The sequence below is a fragment of the Thunnus albacares genome, chromosome 4 (genome assembly GCF_914725855.1).
Source record: "Thunnus albacares chromosome 4, fThuAlb1.1, whole genome shotgun sequence".
Taxonomy (NCBI): Eukaryota; Metazoa; Chordata; class Actinopteri; order Scombriformes; family Scombridae; genus Thunnus; species Thunnus albacares.
This window is the reverse complement of record NC_058109.1, coordinates 4,856,292-4,873,438: the sequence shown is the minus strand read 5'-3', so window position 1 is coordinate 4,873,438 and position 17,147 is coordinate 4,856,292. Positions and strand designations below refer to the sequence as shown.

The 17,147-nt window shown below is 39.0% G+C and overlaps 1 protein-coding gene across 1 annotated transcript in view; it reads left to right on the top strand.

Moving 5' to 3' along the window:
• The window catches only part of ripor3 (RIPOR family member 3), an 82,898-nt gene that overhangs the window by 43,495 nt on the left and 22,256 nt on the right, over window positions 1-17,147 (top strand). The window contains exons 2-8 of the mRNA XM_044349627.1: window positions 1,547-1,645; window positions 5,367-5,522; window positions 7,002-7,080; window positions 7,250-7,273; window positions 8,112-8,165; window positions 9,295-9,444; window positions 17,067-17,130. Coding sequence (XP_044205562.1) covers window positions 1,548-1,645; window positions 5,367-5,522; window positions 7,002-7,080; window positions 7,250-7,273; window positions 8,112-8,165; window positions 9,295-9,444; window positions 17,067-17,130 — 625 coding nt within the window. The 5' untranslated portion in view covers window position 1,547. The remainder of the gene's footprint in view (window positions 1-1,546; window positions 1,646-5,366; window positions 5,523-7,001; window positions 7,081-7,249; window positions 7,274-8,111; window positions 8,166-9,294; window positions 9,445-17,066; window positions 17,131-17,147) is intronic.

Genomic DNA, 17,147 nt, shown 5'->3' with positions numbered 1-17,147 from the left:
AGGAAGACTTTGTATATTTGCAATTGGAACTGCCATCTAGAAACTGAATTATTGTTTGGTTTGGACACTGGGCCCTGAGTTGCATCTATGTTGGCTCTTAAAAAAGAGACACACACACCTGAGAGCCTCTCGTTGAGAGCCGCTAGCCCAGCGACAACGCAGGTATCACACAGAAACTTTTAGAAAAAGGCCATGAATGTGCTTCTAGTGACTGTCCTCACTTTGCTGTGGTCTTTCAGTGTCCCCAAAACCCCCCACATGACAAGCCACACCTCATATTTGGCTCCTACTCCTCCGCTACATTTTTAAAATAGTCTGGGAAGGAGGGCTCTGCCAGACTTTTTGAGGGTGTATTTACTCTTTAAAGAGGCCAAACGAAGCCTGTTGTGAGTGTGACACATGAACACTTTACCCTCAAATGACACTCTGCCGTCTGAGGCACCCGGCTTGATGTGATATGAAATCAAACTATTAAAAAGAGTGATTATGATTTGATAAAGTCAAGACCCAAGGGATGTTACATGTTTGTGTACACGTTCATGGTTGTATGCACATGAATGTAGTTAGCGTGACTCTTTTGTCTGAGGCTTTGTTTTTTTCTTGGTGTGTCCCAGAGATGCTGGAACTCTGTTTCCTGTCTGGGGGAATAACTGAAGTTGTGTTTGAGGTTTACTGTGTGTGCGTGTGAGAGTTTTTAATCTTGTTCTTTAACATTTGTGAGCAATTTTGCATTTTAGACCTTGAGAGTGAAGACTTTTTGTCTGGTTTGGGTTTACAACCTGTTTTCAGGGTAAACTTAGGCGTGTGGTTGTAATGGTTAAGGTTGGGCATCATGGTTATTATATCAGTGAGGATCCTCACATGTAGTAGATGTACAAATGTCTGTGTGTGTTAGTAAATGAGTTCAAACCGCTAACAACAATAATAAATTATAAAAAGGCATGAAATTTAAACACAAAACTACTAATATTCATTAGCTACTCTTACCTCTTCACATACCACCACCACTCAACTACAGTTGCAATCATTGTCAGAAACTAATCATTTTTCAAAGCGTTTTCTGACCAGTTTTTTGCTTGTCATTGTTCTTGCGCAGCCACAACTCTGTCTGATCAGGAACTCGGGGGTCCGGAGAGGATATTGTTAAAGAATCTTGTGAGAACAAGATCTTTGGAAATATTGAGGCAGCCATTTGAAATCGGTTTATGTTTGAAAATGCTGGTTTGGGTGGAAAAAACTTGAGACTTGTGAAATTTCATCGGTTTGGAAATAGTGTGGTTGAATTTCCCTGTCTTGTAAAAGTCATGGAGGTCTGGCGAAACAGATCCATCAACAGATCAATCACTTGTAGCATCATCTATGACTCAGCTGGGAGTGTGTGTGTGTGTGTGTGTGGCTGGGTGCAGTTAATTGGGATCGAAGGGGAAATAATAATTGGGAATTTTAAAGGGTGGGAACTTTTATTTCCTTGCAACGCCCCGCAGATATGATTAAAGTGTTGCTCGGTACTCCTTCAACTCTTCTCTCTCTTTCTGCGTCTCCTCAGGATGTCGGTGAAGCTGCGATTCGACTCTCCCTCGGATGGAGGTTTGATCCACAGGAGCCGTTCCTTCACCGGTTTCAGCTCTCTGACTGGACGACGACGGTGAGTGACAGACTGTTACGGCCAATGAGAACGCAAGTAAAAACCAACCGGTCAGTAGAGATAGAGAGATTTAATAATGACTAACAAAGATGAAGAAATCATGTCTTTGTATTTCATTTATGTCCTCCGCAGGATGTCCAACCTTTCTGCTGACTGGTTGATTTTACTGACAGTAAAACAGATCAAATAAACATTGAAAAGTGTGGTTTAAGCTTATACACGTACTGCGGTTTACTGTCTTAATTTGATTATAGGCAGTCAGTTTATAATAATACACGCACATCTTTCTTGTCCAAGTGCTGTCCAAGAAAAATATAGTTACTCTGTGGACTCACAATATTCTTCTTTATTACACATCAAAATATATTTTTTTCTTGTATCTGGCTTGGAGATGTGCTCTAACTCTGGGCTTGTAGCCACATCACTAGAAGGGACAAAGACTATTTATTCCATGACACACACCTGAGTCAGTTTGATGCCTCTGTTACCTGACGAAGAGCCAATCTGGATTTGAAACGTTGTACTGTTATTGATTAGATTGTAGACAATAGAAATACAAGTATATGCACAAGTATATTTTACACTTCTCAAGCTACTGTTGTATATTGTGCTGCCAAATAGGGGTGTGCCCGAATACAAATACGTTATTCGGCAAAGCACAAATAGTGAGGTTTTTTTTACGAATACTTGTTTCATACAAATATTTCAAAAATTATTTGTTTTCAGGAAGAAAAATTAACCATGTCATATACCAGCATGCAGGTCGGTTACATCGCTATCTCAGTGTCTCTCCTCTGCTCCGCTGTGATGTCTATCAGCAGGTCTTAATGAGGGGAGTCACATCCACCTGCTACATGACGCATATTTCCTAATTTGGACATCACTCCCAGAGTTGGGAGTGTTCCCCAAGAGATAAAGCTGAGCTACTGACTCACACTTCATGAACACTTATTGTAACTCTTAAATTTTCTAAATAAAAACAAAAACAGGATTTTTAAGCCTCTGTCTACTTTTATACGAATACAAATACAAATAATTTTGCTGCCTCAACAAATACAGATACAAATACAAATACTGGGCTCTCTGCATATCCCTGCTGCCAAATGCCAGTTTACTCACCGCAGCAGGTGGTCTGGTTCTTTAATGACATCCACACAGCTGGGAAAGTTTGTGGTAAACCCAAAAAGACACATCCTAAAGTTAAAAAGAAAACACTAAAAATCATATGGCATTATTTAACCATTTCAGGCGATGGTGTACTGGTATGTTGAGCTGGGTCTCACGAATATGTTGCTTGCTAAAGTTCAGTTTGGCCAACCAGCACACATCACATTGATTGAAGATAAATGTGGCACCTCGTTTAGTTGCCTGTGTAAACACACCAAATTCAATTGTGTTTGCAGTGTAATCTGAGCTAAAAACAGGTAATTAAATGAGGAAAATGTTGATTTAGTATTAGGATTTGGTTAAGATCATTTAAGAAAGTTTAGACTCCTTTTTTTGGGTCTAATTAGTAAAAATGCAAAAATAAATCTAATGCACGCTCTGCCCAAAAAACAGTAGGTAGCATGGTGTTCTTTTATAATGTGTTGTGATTTTACTTTACGTTTGGACATTTAGTGCTGTCTACATTTATTCAAGGTATGTTTTAAACACTCAGTAGATTTTCAAGAGGTCAAAACACATCTTCTACAATATCAAACAAACTTTAAATGAACTGCTGTCTAAATAAAACAAAAGTATGTAAGGCGATAAATTTTTGAGGGATTACGTCCCAGAGGAGACTCTCATTTATTCCCGTATCTGTCAGGATGACAGGAAACATAAAGCAGGAATAAACAGAAACTTTGACCAAAATCTGGGCTCATGTTGACAGTAATAGATCATCCGTCTGTGGAAAATGTTTTTCCACAATGTAAAACAATAAAGGAGAAAAAAATAAAATCTGTTTTCGTCCTTTAAGATTTAGAGCTAAACTGTTTGATGGCATGTGGAGGGAAATCCCTTCACCCTCAGACGAGCCTGTTCCTCATTGACGGGCAGACAGTGAACGCACCACAGACTTTAAATGTAAGATGTTATTTCTAATCGAAGGAGGAACAAACACACAGATGTCAACCGTCGGTCCCTCGAGAGCGATGGAGAACAAAATGTCACTTTAGGAGACGCGGAGCTGGAATGTACTTCCTGTATGTGTGTGTGTGTGTGAGAGAGAAAGAAAAAAAAACAAAACGTAAATATTCAAACACACATTCACACTGTCTCTAGTCATCTGAGCATCTTGTGAGTCCCCGTCCTGACAGCACAATGCTTTGTGGTCTCTCGTGATTCTTAATATGGAGGTTTGATGTTGACAGGAACCCAACACAACTCAGCTGTAAACCACACCACACACACACACCGCACCACACACACTGACAGAGGCGACAAATATCACACATCATGAACACACTTTTATAGCCATAATATAGTCCGTAATTACAGAAATATGGCTGATACACCAGTTTATAGATGTATGTTTGAACACTGACATTCTGTGTGTTACTGTCTCCACACAAAGTACCTGCTTAACCCTTTAACATCCACCCTTCATTTGAAAGGTAACATCTTCTAGTTTCTGGAAATGTGCTTGTTTAACATGTGGCTAAAACAAAACCAAAACTACATCAGTTCAAATATGACTCAAAAGAGTTGTTTTTGGTCCTCGTCTATAATGAGTCATATGTGAATAACAATAACTAGGACAAGCTTTACGCCAGAACTATGCAGACATATCACCACATACCTTCTACATCTTATCAACCATAAAATCCCAGATCTCTAGACCTAACCTTAAATGATCTAGGGAACTTTTAGTTTGTGGTGTCACTGGTGTCCCCGAACCTCTCCGAAACATCTACAAGTGGCCAAATAGTGTCAATTGCTCATTACTATGTGATGCTAAGCTGCTTACAACTGGCTTCAGTGGATGTTAAGAGGTTAAAAATGGTTGAATACTTTTTTTTTAATCTTATTTCATCGCATCTGAGAATCTCAGCCTGATCTGACATTACTATAAATACTTCTTCTAAGGAATTGTCCTTATAAAAAAAATGTTTTCGCTGTCAGTTACATTAATTCATTAAATTAAACAAAAGGCTATGTGACTAAAAAAGTGGTTTCACTTCAGAGACATGAGCAAAGGAGGAAGTCAGATGTCGTTTTTCTAGAGCGACAAAGTACGTGTAGGAAGAACGTTGGAGTGAATAAATGGATCAACCGAAGACTTAAACACTGGAGATTGCCACCAACACTCAACAGGCATTGTTTTTTACCATGACCACAGTCGTCCACCAAACATTCCCAGGCATGGTTATTATTGTAACCATGACAACAAAGACCAAAGTCTACAAATACGACAAAGTTGTAATTTTAACCCAAACCATTTCCTAACCCTAACCAGACCATACTGTTGTCAAACCATAAAACTGATTTATTTTTCCAACAGTGATTTGAAACTATTTTGGAGGCCAGAAGCAAATGATGATGTTCTCCTGCCGATATGAGGCATAAGATCAGAAAATGCTTATATTTGTTGTTCAGGAGAGCAGTTACAAATGACATATTTTGTTGTTTAATATGAAATGCCTTGAAGAAAATCTTCAATTGAATTCTGAAACTGAAACTTGCTTTTTTGCTGATGGATCACTATCTCATTCTGTCTGTGTATCTGTGTTTTTAGGCAGTCCTCTGTTCGGACCTCTCTTCGCTCCAAAGCCATAGCCGGAGGTAAATCTCCCAGGATGCAGCTGTCTCCCAGCAGAGGAGGAGGAGCTATCTGGTCTATGCAGCCGGAGGAGGTCGACAGGGTCTTCCAGGCGCTACGCAAAGGACTCAAGTACGTACACAACTGTACAGTATACAGAATACAGTATACAGATAACTGCGACTGTCTCCCTCTCAACACTAAGATGACTTACTTTAGAAAACTTTAGAACTCTTAAATTTTAGTTCATAAGCTAATGTTCAAACATACAGTTCAACAACTTAATTTTGGGATAGGATGCTCTTTTCTGGGTTTTGGGGGGGTTTTTTGTCATGGAATTTGGTACAGACATTCATGTTCCCCAGAGGATGAATCATTCTGACTTCGGAGTTTTTGTTTAGTGCCACCATAAGGTTCACATTTTAGTTTTTTAGTGAAATATACCGACAACTATTGAATGGATTGCCATGAAAGTTAGTACACACATTCACAGGATGAATCATAATAACTTAAATTTAACTTTTCCTCTAGTGCCGTCATCAGGTCAAAATACTTTGATTTATGACCAAAACTAATAACATTCCCATCAGCTTCAGCAGCACTTTTGTATTTTGTTCTAATTAGCAAATGTGAGCATGATAACACAGTAAACTAACGTGGTGACAATCACAATACCTGCAAACATCAGTTTGTTAGCATTGTCACATGTTGCCATGCTAGCATTAGCATTTAGCTCAAAGCACCGCTGTGCTTTAAGAGCTCAGTGAGCTGTTAGTGCTGCTGTAGACTCCTAATCTCGTTTTCCATTATAAACATTGTTGTGTGCGAGTAAACATTATTTGCATTTACCAAACTAACAAGAGATGAGTGTAGTTGCCTTGATTGACTGATGAAGTATCAATTTCTGTAATATTTAACGCTAAGTCAGAAAAACATGAGAAAGTTGTAATAACCACTTCGGTGTTGACAAGAGTGGTTTTTACAAGCTGGAAACTGGTAAATATGGTGAAAACATGTTTACCCCACTGGGTCCTGAGTGTAGCATAGACTGTATAAAAATATGGACGTAGTTACCGTGACGTCAACCGTTGGTTTCTGAAGAGCGGTTTTGAAACTCAAAGCGAGCTGTTCCAGCCGTCGCCATCTTGGCAGTGTATGACTCTGCCCAACTTCCAGCCAATCAAAAATGGGCAAAGAGGCGGGCCGAATGGCTGAAACAAGCCACCTAGCGGCTGGCGGACCTGTCACTCAAAGCAGCCATGTCCTTCATTATGCAGAACTTTACGGCTTAATAACATTTAAACGGGTTGTACGGGCTGTACAGTTGTCATGAAAGGGGAAATTAGTAATTAGTTTTTCGTACCAGGCTGTAAACATGTTTATTTCTGCTGTAAAGTTGGGCATTTTAACATGGGGGTCTATGGGGATTGACTCGCTTTTGGAGCCTCAAGTGGCCGTTCAAGGAACTGCAGTTTTTGGCACTTCCACATTGGCTTCATTTTACAGCCCCGGAGGTTGCCGCTTGGAGTGTAGCTGCCTGCTGCAGCTCTGCTTCAAATGTTTCATGATTTCACTATGAATTTCACATGATGCTGACGTAACTGTCTGCAGGGAGTATCTGGAGGGTCACCAGGCAGAGATGGACTTCCTGTCTTCACAGCAGAGAGAAACCAAGAGAAACTCCAGACTGGTGAGGAGCGAGAGGAAGAAACTGAGTGTGTGAGCGTGTGTTGGTGGGTGGGTTCTGTGCAAAATATGTATGTATGGGTGTGGGGATAGTTTGATTTGTTTTGTGGGTGGTTATGGTGACAGCGACAATGATGATGATGATGATAATGATGTTTTTGCTCTGTTTCCAGGCCTTTCTGTATGATCTGGAGAAGGTAATCTTTGCACCAGAGCCACAGACACGTTTCTCTCTGGAGATCCACATTTTCAACCAATTTTTCTTTTAGTCAAACCAAAACATATTTTAAGTGTTTTCACATAGCTCAATGTCACACCGATGCCATACCAGCACTGTGCAAAAGTTTTAGGCACTTTGGATGTTTGCGTTCTTATCCATAATGCAACACCATCAGGGAGGCGTCTGATCGGTCCCAGATTTATTCTGCAGCGTGACAATGAGCCCAAACATCCAGCCAGAGTCATAAAGAACAACCTTCAGTGACAAAGTCAAATGAGACGCCTCAATCCACAGAAGAACTGTGGAAACGTCTCCAAGATGCAGGAACAACCGACCTGCCGAGTACCTGAAACACTGTGGGCAGGTGAACCGAGGAGAACTGAGGTTTCTTCCATCTGCTCAACTTTGTATCAAGTTAATTGGATTTAAATTAATTGTTAAATAAAAACTATTCATGAATTCATTATTTTTAAGCATCCTGACTTTACCTTTAGTGCCTAAAATGTTTGCACAGCGCTGACTGAGTAGAAATGGCACCATGATGCCAAAAACTACAAACACTGAATGCGTCGTATCTCATTTCATTTCACGTATGTGTTGTTGTTATCATTTAATCAAATATGGACCTGCTATGTGCTTAAAATAAGTTATCTTATCTCCCAGCCAGGAAGTGGTTTCACTTCACTTTAGTACAGCATAAAAATCGCCTTGAAGAGACTTTAAACTTTTAAAGCTCAACTAAATAAAGACTTACATGTATACAGATAGGTAAACACTGAAAAAAAGTATTCATATCATATGTTTTGCTTTCACAGGAGATCAGAGCGGTGGAGAGATACATAAGAAGATTAGAATTTCAAATCAGCAAGGTAAAAAAAAGTTGTTTTGTTTGTTTTTTACATGTTTGCCTCAACTCTCTGCTTTAGGGTTTGATCTTGAGTTTAGATGATGGCGATCAAGTGATGAAGGGACAGTTATTCATGTATTCATTCAAATAGAGAACTTTAAACAGTTTTGAATAGATTAAATCTCATCTAATCTTAATCTATTTATTTAAATGAGGAGGAAATTTGATTTGAGTGCTTAAACAGCCACAGTCCATGCAAAGTACAGCCTACAGTGTCTCCACCGGAGCTGAGTTTCATGTAAATAAAGACAAGACAAGTTTATTTACATGGCGCATTTCAGCTACAGGGCAATTCAAAGTGCTTTACATAAAACATTAAAAGCATTGAGACAAAGTGCAGAAGAAACACCAAGAAAGGACGTTTAAATACGACCAAAAACAGTCATTGAAGAGCCAAAAGAATAGAAAACAAAACCTAGCTAAAACAGAACAAGACAGGTATAAAATACAAGAGTAAAAGTTACAGCGCAGTGTAAGAAATGAATAATTATTTGGTTTAATCAAAGGCAAACAGAAAAGTCTTCAGCTGTCATTTAAAAGAATTGAGAGTTGCAGCAGACCTGCAGTTTTCTGGGAGTTTGTTCCAGATATGTGGAGCATAAAAATAAAAACTGAACGCTGCTTCTCCATGTTTAGTTTTTAACTCTGGGGACAGAAAGCAGACCTGATCCCAGACCACCTGAGAGGTCTGGATGGTTCATAACGTAGCAGCGGATCAGAATATTTTGGCCCTAAACCATTCAGTGTTTTATAAACCAACAGCAAAGCCGAGAGAAACAGGAAGCCAGTGTAAAGATCTGAGAACTGGAGTGATGTGATCCACTTTGAGGACTCGAGCAGCAGCGTCTGATCGATTTTTCAGGGAGACCGTTACAGTTGTCGAGTTTACCGAAGATAAATGCTTGTTGCAAATGCAAGTTTTTCCAAATCCTGCTGAGACACAAGTCCTTTAAGTCTTGATATATTCTTCAGGTGATAGTAGGCTGACTTTGTAACTGTCTTAATGCGGCTGTAAAGAAATAGATTATTGTTTGACTGTATTTTTCTCAGTCTGAACACACAACATCTTTGTCTGTCTGTTGTTTCTGCAGGTGGAGGAGCTGTATGAGACGTATTGTATCCAGTGGAAGTTGTGTCAGGGAGCGGTCAACATGAAGAGAGCCTTCTCGCTGTCCCCGTCTACCCGAGCCTCCAGAGAGAGTCTGCTGGAGCTCAACCGCAACCACAAACACAGCCTGCAGGTACTGCTCAGACCAGAGAGTGTGTGTGTGCGCGTGTGTGTGTGTGTGTGTGTGATTTCAGTTATGACTGCAGAGCATGTTTGAAGTAATTTTGGATATTCCCAGTACGTTTATGATTTTCTGGAAATTTTCTGAGAAATCTGCAGGTATTTAATGAGTCATTTTTACAGAGGCGGTGGTGCAATTTGGTACAAATTATAAGAAAAGTGGAAAAAGGTGGTTTAGTTGTTTTTTTAATGAAACAACCTAATATGCTGATAGATCGTTTAACACACAAAACTACACTGAAAAGTATGTTTTTTATTTAAAGAACTGTATTATACAGAGCCTGGGAGGGGCCATACTCTCATCTGACGTACTTGGATCTTGGTCTTAGAAATGTGGATATACTTTAAGAACAACACATATTAAATGTTTTCTACAGGTTATATGATAAAGGATCTTTTTATAAAGGAAATTTTTCACCTTAAACACTTTCATGCCTCATGCAGATGTCATCCAGTTCATGAAAACTCAGCTTCAGGGTTGTGGATTTGGATGTATAACTGTATATATACTGTATATATGTTATGTATTATGGGAAATTGAACTGACAAGCGTTACACGGACCGTTGTGGAGCCCTTCCTGGCTGCCGCGGATCCAGTTTGGATCAGTACCTGAGGTCACGGGGGAAATGTCTTCTTCGTTGCTTTCTTCACATTTCCAACTGACTGAATGTGTTTGGTGACTTCTACAAGAGAGGAAAAGGCAAAATAGTTAGAGTGAGAGTACAAATGATTGATTTTTAGTTTTTTTCTCCTCTGTGGCCCCTCCCAGCCTCCGTAGTATTATCTGTTTATGTTCACAGACAATAAACTTTATTTATTCAGCACTTTTCAAAACCAAGTTACGAAGTATTTTATATGGTTGATTATATAAAAAAGAGGCAAATAAAATCAGACAATCAAAATATTGAGTATAAAACCCAATAACAACATAACACAAAAACAACAATAATAAAGATAAATAAGACATGTTGTGAATAAAACAGTTCACTAGCATTAATAAAAAGCTTTTTTATAAAAGGTAAAAGTGATTTAAAAGATGCTGGTTCATACAAACCTTTCAAATCAAGCACACAGCATATATTACAGGAGGAATACAGTATATAACATGTGTTTCTCGTGCACTTCTGGTGCTGTTAAAATGTATCTCAGGTGTTTGACATTAATCACCGTCATGCCGTGATGTGTTGATGTGTGCAGCAGACGAGAGGTCACAGAGGGCTGAAACACAACTGAACACAGTTGCACATGACGTCATCCGACGTATGATGAACGACCAGAAGTCAGCGGACAACATCCTGTTTCTGTCCGGCGTCCTCTGTTTACAATCATTTTATTTCCACTCTAATGTTTTAGCCCCAGTTTCAATATTTCATTACAAACATTAGCAAGGAAATGATGCTACTTTTTTTTACATTTTAACATAATTTTCTCAATTTCTTGTTGATGATTATATGCTAAAACACTTTTCAAACAAAAACACTCAGATTCATGTCAGAAATTACCTCCTTTCATGTGGCATCTGTGTAACATGCAGGAGTAATTAACAGCTGAACACCGTCTACTGCAGGTCAGAGCTGCTGCAAACAACTTCCAGAGCCTGAAACAGAGCTGAAGGTTATTTTACTTTTATTAAAGCTCAGTCAAACTGTTCGTGTTGTTACTGTGAGCGAGTGTATTTATATTAGTGTGAAGCAGGGGGGATATTTAGAAAGAACGTTAGATAAATCTTCCCTGGAAGAACAGAGACTAAATATAGAGAGGAGTGCTGTATGTGGGCTGTAACTGTTTGGGCAATGTTACTGTAATGAACAATCTAATCTGAGACATCATCTAATGCATTTTGTCTTGTGAAAAGACGATCCTTCAGCACAGGTTATGATGTTGGTGCGGTCGCAGTGATTTTTCATCTTGGATTTGTCTCATATGAAGGATTTTAAAGGCCTGAAGACATAAAACTTTTCAGTATTTCACAAGAGAGAAAAAAAAAACAATTTTCTTTAACAGATTTTTTTTTCTTTATCCATTTAATCATCTAGTGGCCCCTCAGATTTATCTTTGGACCCCCTTAAGAAGTCCCAGCCTCCAGATTGGGAATCACAGCATCACCTAATGCATAGAAATGATAATAATACTACTAATAATAATAATGATAATAATAATAATAATAATAATAATAATAAACACAAGGAATCGTGCAAATTGGTAATTTTTTAATTTAATGTTCTGTGTTTATTTTTCCTGCAAACCAGCAACTGTTATTTTCAGTCTGAACACACCTTAAAGATGTCAATAGGACTTTTATGTATTAGAAAAATGCTCAACCTGATCAATAATAATCACAGAAAAGATCAATATTTTATTGGAAGTTATAGCCTCTGAATGACATCGGATAGAGACTGTGAACGTTCGCACAGAAAATGAGTTAATAGTGTAACAATTCATCCACTGGAATAAACAGCAGCTGTTCCATATAAAAACTTTATGACGGTATTTTGTTAATACTGAAAAATTGAACAATTTCATCACCGCAGCGAACAGATTCTTGTGTTCTGAGTTATCATGGAGAGATTCAGTAATTGAAACATATCAAGGCCAGAAGTGGCTGCCACTTAAACATCATCTCCTCAGAGCAGAAGGCCAACGCTCGCCTCTAATGGTCATAATGCTGCCAAATGAAATAATGTGGTGTGTGAGTGATGGTCCCAGAGGGATTCTTCTGTTTGCAGCCGCAGGCTAAGGGTCATTAACAGACAACTGAGGACTCATTCATACCCGCTGTCTGTCTGTCTGAGACATTTCTTCTTTTTCTCAGAACCAACCAAGACTTTTAAAACACATTTATGTCTATTTATGTTTTTTTATTTGCTTTCACCTCCTCACTATTTTTCTGAATTTTCCCCTCAGTGTTTTGACAACTCTCAACTTTACTCATCAAGTACAATTTTTTAAGTTTTCCTCCTACTCAGATCTATTTTCTGGTTTTTTTTCCCTCACACACATAGACAAACATAAACTAAGACAAAGAACGCAGTCTGTCACATGTTCATTCAGAAGGAAGGAGCTTCACGAGTAAACAGGACGTCCGCTGAGCCTTTCAGTCAGAGGGAGGTCAACACCTCGGCCTGTAACGCTGCCATCTGTGTGTGTCTCTAAAAACTGTTTTTGTGTTCTTGGGTTGTTAAAAATCAGAATGAAGACGTTTCAAGAATGCTGAGATCTCTGGTCAGTCCATAAGAGGAACCATTTTCTAGGAAAATCAATAGTCATTTTTTGATACATTATCTAGATTAAATAAGTGTTTACATGCATATAAAGGGGTCCTGTAGAGTTTTCTTGCAAAGAAATAAAAGTTATGTTGATATTGAGTGTAACTTACCAGAAAGCAGGGACCCACTCATAATAAAACTGCTCTACAGCAGCTTTAAGTACCTTTAAGAAAGCGCGTTACTGTCACCTTCAGCCGATGTGAAGAAGTGATTAACGGCATACGTGTGCGCTCACTCTGAAATACTTGTTCGTGGAAGTGTTCGCTCTTAGAAAACACTTCTAAGAATGATCGTCATCAGGAAACGAGGGCCCTTGTTCCTTAAAGGAAGTCTCTTTGCATAATGTCGGTCAGAGATTAGAGAAGTCTGGTTAACACGGACAAACTTCTGCTGTAGAGCACATGTATGTGGTTTCTGTACATGCGACCAGGCATGACAGAGACAGACAAAGCGGTGCATCGTTGTATCCTGAATAAATTAATTCAAACTCTTATAAAAACTGACACAAAATGTAAAAAGCACTACTAATAATTAACTTTATTTGTGTAAAGTAGCACTTTTTGAAAGATAGTTTAAAAAGGGCTTTAGAGAAGAATCTGAAAAATGCAGAAATGCTTGTAGAAAGTGGTTTTTTTTTTATAGAGATATAAAGGAAGTCACTGGGGTAGCATGACGAATTTCACAAATGCACGTTCTGCCTTTGCTTTCAGACAGGAACGGGGGGGAAATGCTTGCAAAGTGTTTGTTTTGTGGAGCGTAGCAGGTGGACCTAAACGCAGGAGACTTCAGCCTGAGCAAAGCTGAAAAATAACTTCTTTATTTTAAGGCTCGAGCAGGCGAAAACAAAGCCGGCAGATCAGAACAAAACAGAATACAGAACAAGACTTAACAAAGGATCCAATAAAACCAAACTGAAAAGCAGGACTTAATATACTAACTGAACTAATGAGGAGATGAGGTGCAGGTGGGGAGAAGGGCAAAGAAACTCACGTGAGGAGAATGAGGAGATGAAGAGGAGAACGGGAAAGAAGCTGATTGAACACAGGAGGAAAAAAAAAACACAAACTGGCAAACTGGAAACCAAAAAACCCAGCATACACATAAAATCATACTTAGCAAACAAATAAACTTCAGCATTACATCGCCAACCTGTGAACCTTAAAAACTAGAAACATTCTTTGCTGTTGACATAAACATGTGGAGTGTTTCTGCATATTAAAGCTGCATGTCACAACAAAAATAGCACTGAAAGACTGTTTGCTTGTCGCTCTGAGTTTCACCTCACTTTTGCACTTTTCTATGAGGGCGAGTGCGTAGCAAGCAACAGTCCTCAGTCACATTTCCTTAAGAAAACAACTAGTGTGAAAGCAAACTTCAATTTCCTGTACAAGGGCCTTCTCACACTAAGTCCAGTTCAACAAACAGGGGAGAAAGTCCAAGGGCATCTGGTGCACTGGTGGAAGGGACGCAGAGTCAGACTGGGACAGAACCAGAACAGTGTTAAAGGATCTAAAGGTTGAGTAGCTGCTGGAAGTCTAAATAAGTCTTTTTTTATCCACAACAGCGACGGTTATTAGTGAAATTCAGACGCTGTATGGAAATCCTGCACTCTCTCACTACAGAACCTGGTAGGGGTGTGCCCGAATACAAATACGTTATTCGGCAAAGCACAAATAGTTGGTTTTGTATGAATATTTGTTTCATACAAATATTTTTTTTAATTATTTGTATTCGAGAAGAAAAAAAAAAACATGTCAAATTCCAGCATGCAGGTTGGTTACATCGTTATCTCAGTTTGTTACGTCTATCAGCAGGTCTCAGTGAGGGGAGTCACATCCACCTGCTACATGACGCACATTTCCTAATTTGGGTTCCTCAGAGATAAAGCTGAACTACTGACACATGTGAAGTGCTCTCAAGGGACTCTCCATAACCTGTTGTTCCTCTTCTCCTTTCCATGAAGTTAGGTTGTAAAAAAATAGGCAATAAATGAAAAGTGCAAAGAAATAATCGCCTTTGAAATGCTTCCCTACATGTTACACGCTGTTCTGTCTGCAATGAGGTGGACCTCCTTCATAAGGTAGTTTATTCATGAACACTTATTATAACACTTTAATTTTCTAAAATTAAAAGCGTAATAAAAACAAAAACAAAATTTTTAAGCCTCTTTCCACTTTTATGCAAATACAAATACAAATAATTTTGCTGCTTCAACAAATACAGATACAAATATAAATACTGGTCCCTCTGCACATCCCTAGAACCTGGTCTCTCTTCAGTCCTGAGCAGCTGCAGGTCAACACAGGTTTTAAAGTGACCGGGTTACTGGATTGACAACAAATCAAAATCTGATTTATTGTTTTAACTTGATTTCTCTCAGAAATCTGATTTCTTTTATGTAAATTATAGATGTTGTTTTTAACCATGTTGGGATTGTGATGACAGGTATAAACTGTTTTCCTTCTTGAGAAAGCGGATAAAATACCATTAAAGTGGGTCAATATCCATTCAAACATGTCCATAATACAAGTAAACATTGGATATACAAATCATGACACACACACTCCTCTGAACGTTACCGCAATCATTTGAGCCTTGTTTTGTTGCGCTTTGGTGAATTTACCATCTGTGCTTAAATGTAGCTTGACTCTGTGTTTAGACTCAGTGTTACAAACTCTCCAAGAGTCATAAATTGGCCACTTGGTTCTCAGTTTTGGCCTCGAGCATGAAGCTGGTCTGCAGCGTGTGGCGAACAGCCGTGACCTCCCGAAATGTCAGCCCACACAGGAGGAGGCATCGGTCTGCTCCGCACATGCTGATTCATCTGCTGTCGTAAACTCTAAAGGCTCTTTCTGAGGAATTCATTATTATAATACGTTTCACTTTTGATCATTCGCGTGACTTCCGATAAAATCCATTCAATGACCCGTAGACTCATTTATGATAAAAGTAAGATGTGATATGAAACTTAATGGTTATTATGAAAGATTATTTGCTTTTATTTTTAACCTGGGAGACAAACATGTTGCATTTTATTCTGCTCATTTCTTTTTATCAAGCACCCTGTTAAGTTTCCAATGTGTGGTTCTAAAATAAGTTCCAGTAAGGGAGAAAATAACTAGTGTGTATGATGTGATGTCCGACTACTTTGGAAATCAAAAGTGTTTATAGTTGTTCCAAAAGGCAGCACTTGGCAGCACAATCGGCCATCATGGAGAGCGGGGGGTGGAGGGGGGGGGGGGGGGGGGGGGGGGGGGGTTGTGGGGGAGGACGATGATCATGGATAATTTAATGGTGCACATCTTCAAACAGTTTCTCTTGAAAAGCATTCATAGTGTCGCAATCAGTCGTACACATAATAAGCGCCAGAAACAGTGCAATAAATTGTGTAATAGTATAATGAGTAACAAACAAAAACAAAAGACAAGATGAGAAGTTCAAATTCCGGCTTCTTTCTCACCAGTGGGTGCTGAATATCAGATTGTCGGTTTTGGAAAGTTAAGAAATTGACCCCATAATTCCAGTGTCGGAAAGGTGTGGAGGGAGGGGGTTTCCGAAGCCGGCAAGCAGTTCTGGAAAAGCATAGTGGTAGTTTAACATGGTTAGCTTTCCTTTAAACCTGCACGATGCAGAATTTACATTGTAAAATGACAGCAAATAAGAAATGTCAGCACCATTTTCCAAAATGCATTTCTCACGTCTCTTTAGTCATTGCAGAAAAATCCCTTTAGTTCTTAGTAAACGATGAATGAAAAAGAACAAAACAGGAGTGAGTATGCAGTCTTTCCAGAAAATGACTGAAACTCCGTTTAATTTGAAGACGAAGGCATTCTCTTTTACTGATGACACGTTAGCTGATTTCCAGGTTATGAGGCCTTCAAACTTTTAAAAAGTTCAAACTGCTTCCTGTCTGTCATTTCTGCTGCCAGAGTGTGAAGCTGCCCAGTGCGGCTTCGACGGATGGAAAGCATTACAAGCATTCCTCAGTAGCTTACGGCTCATTGTGCAAACTTGTTTAAATGCAGTACGCTACCAGTAAAAAAAACACCTGTTTTTGTTTTCAATTGAGAGTCACCACAACAAGAACCAACAGTCAGCAAGCTTTTAGCGTGAGAAAAAGAATATCTGTTGCAGTAAAATGTCCCCGAGAAAAACTTCTGACCTCAATGTGGAAAAAAAAAAATACACAGAAAGCATTACAGAAAAAGTGCTTGGTTGACAAAAATAATAACTCTTAAGGCACCCTGCTAAAGATTTATTTACTCTTTCACAAATTCCACTCTAATCCATTTTTTTTTCTCTCGGCAGGACATGTCAGTGATGGAAGGAGAATTAGAAATCCTCCTCGGAGAGCTACACATCAAAATGAAAGGTACACACACACACACA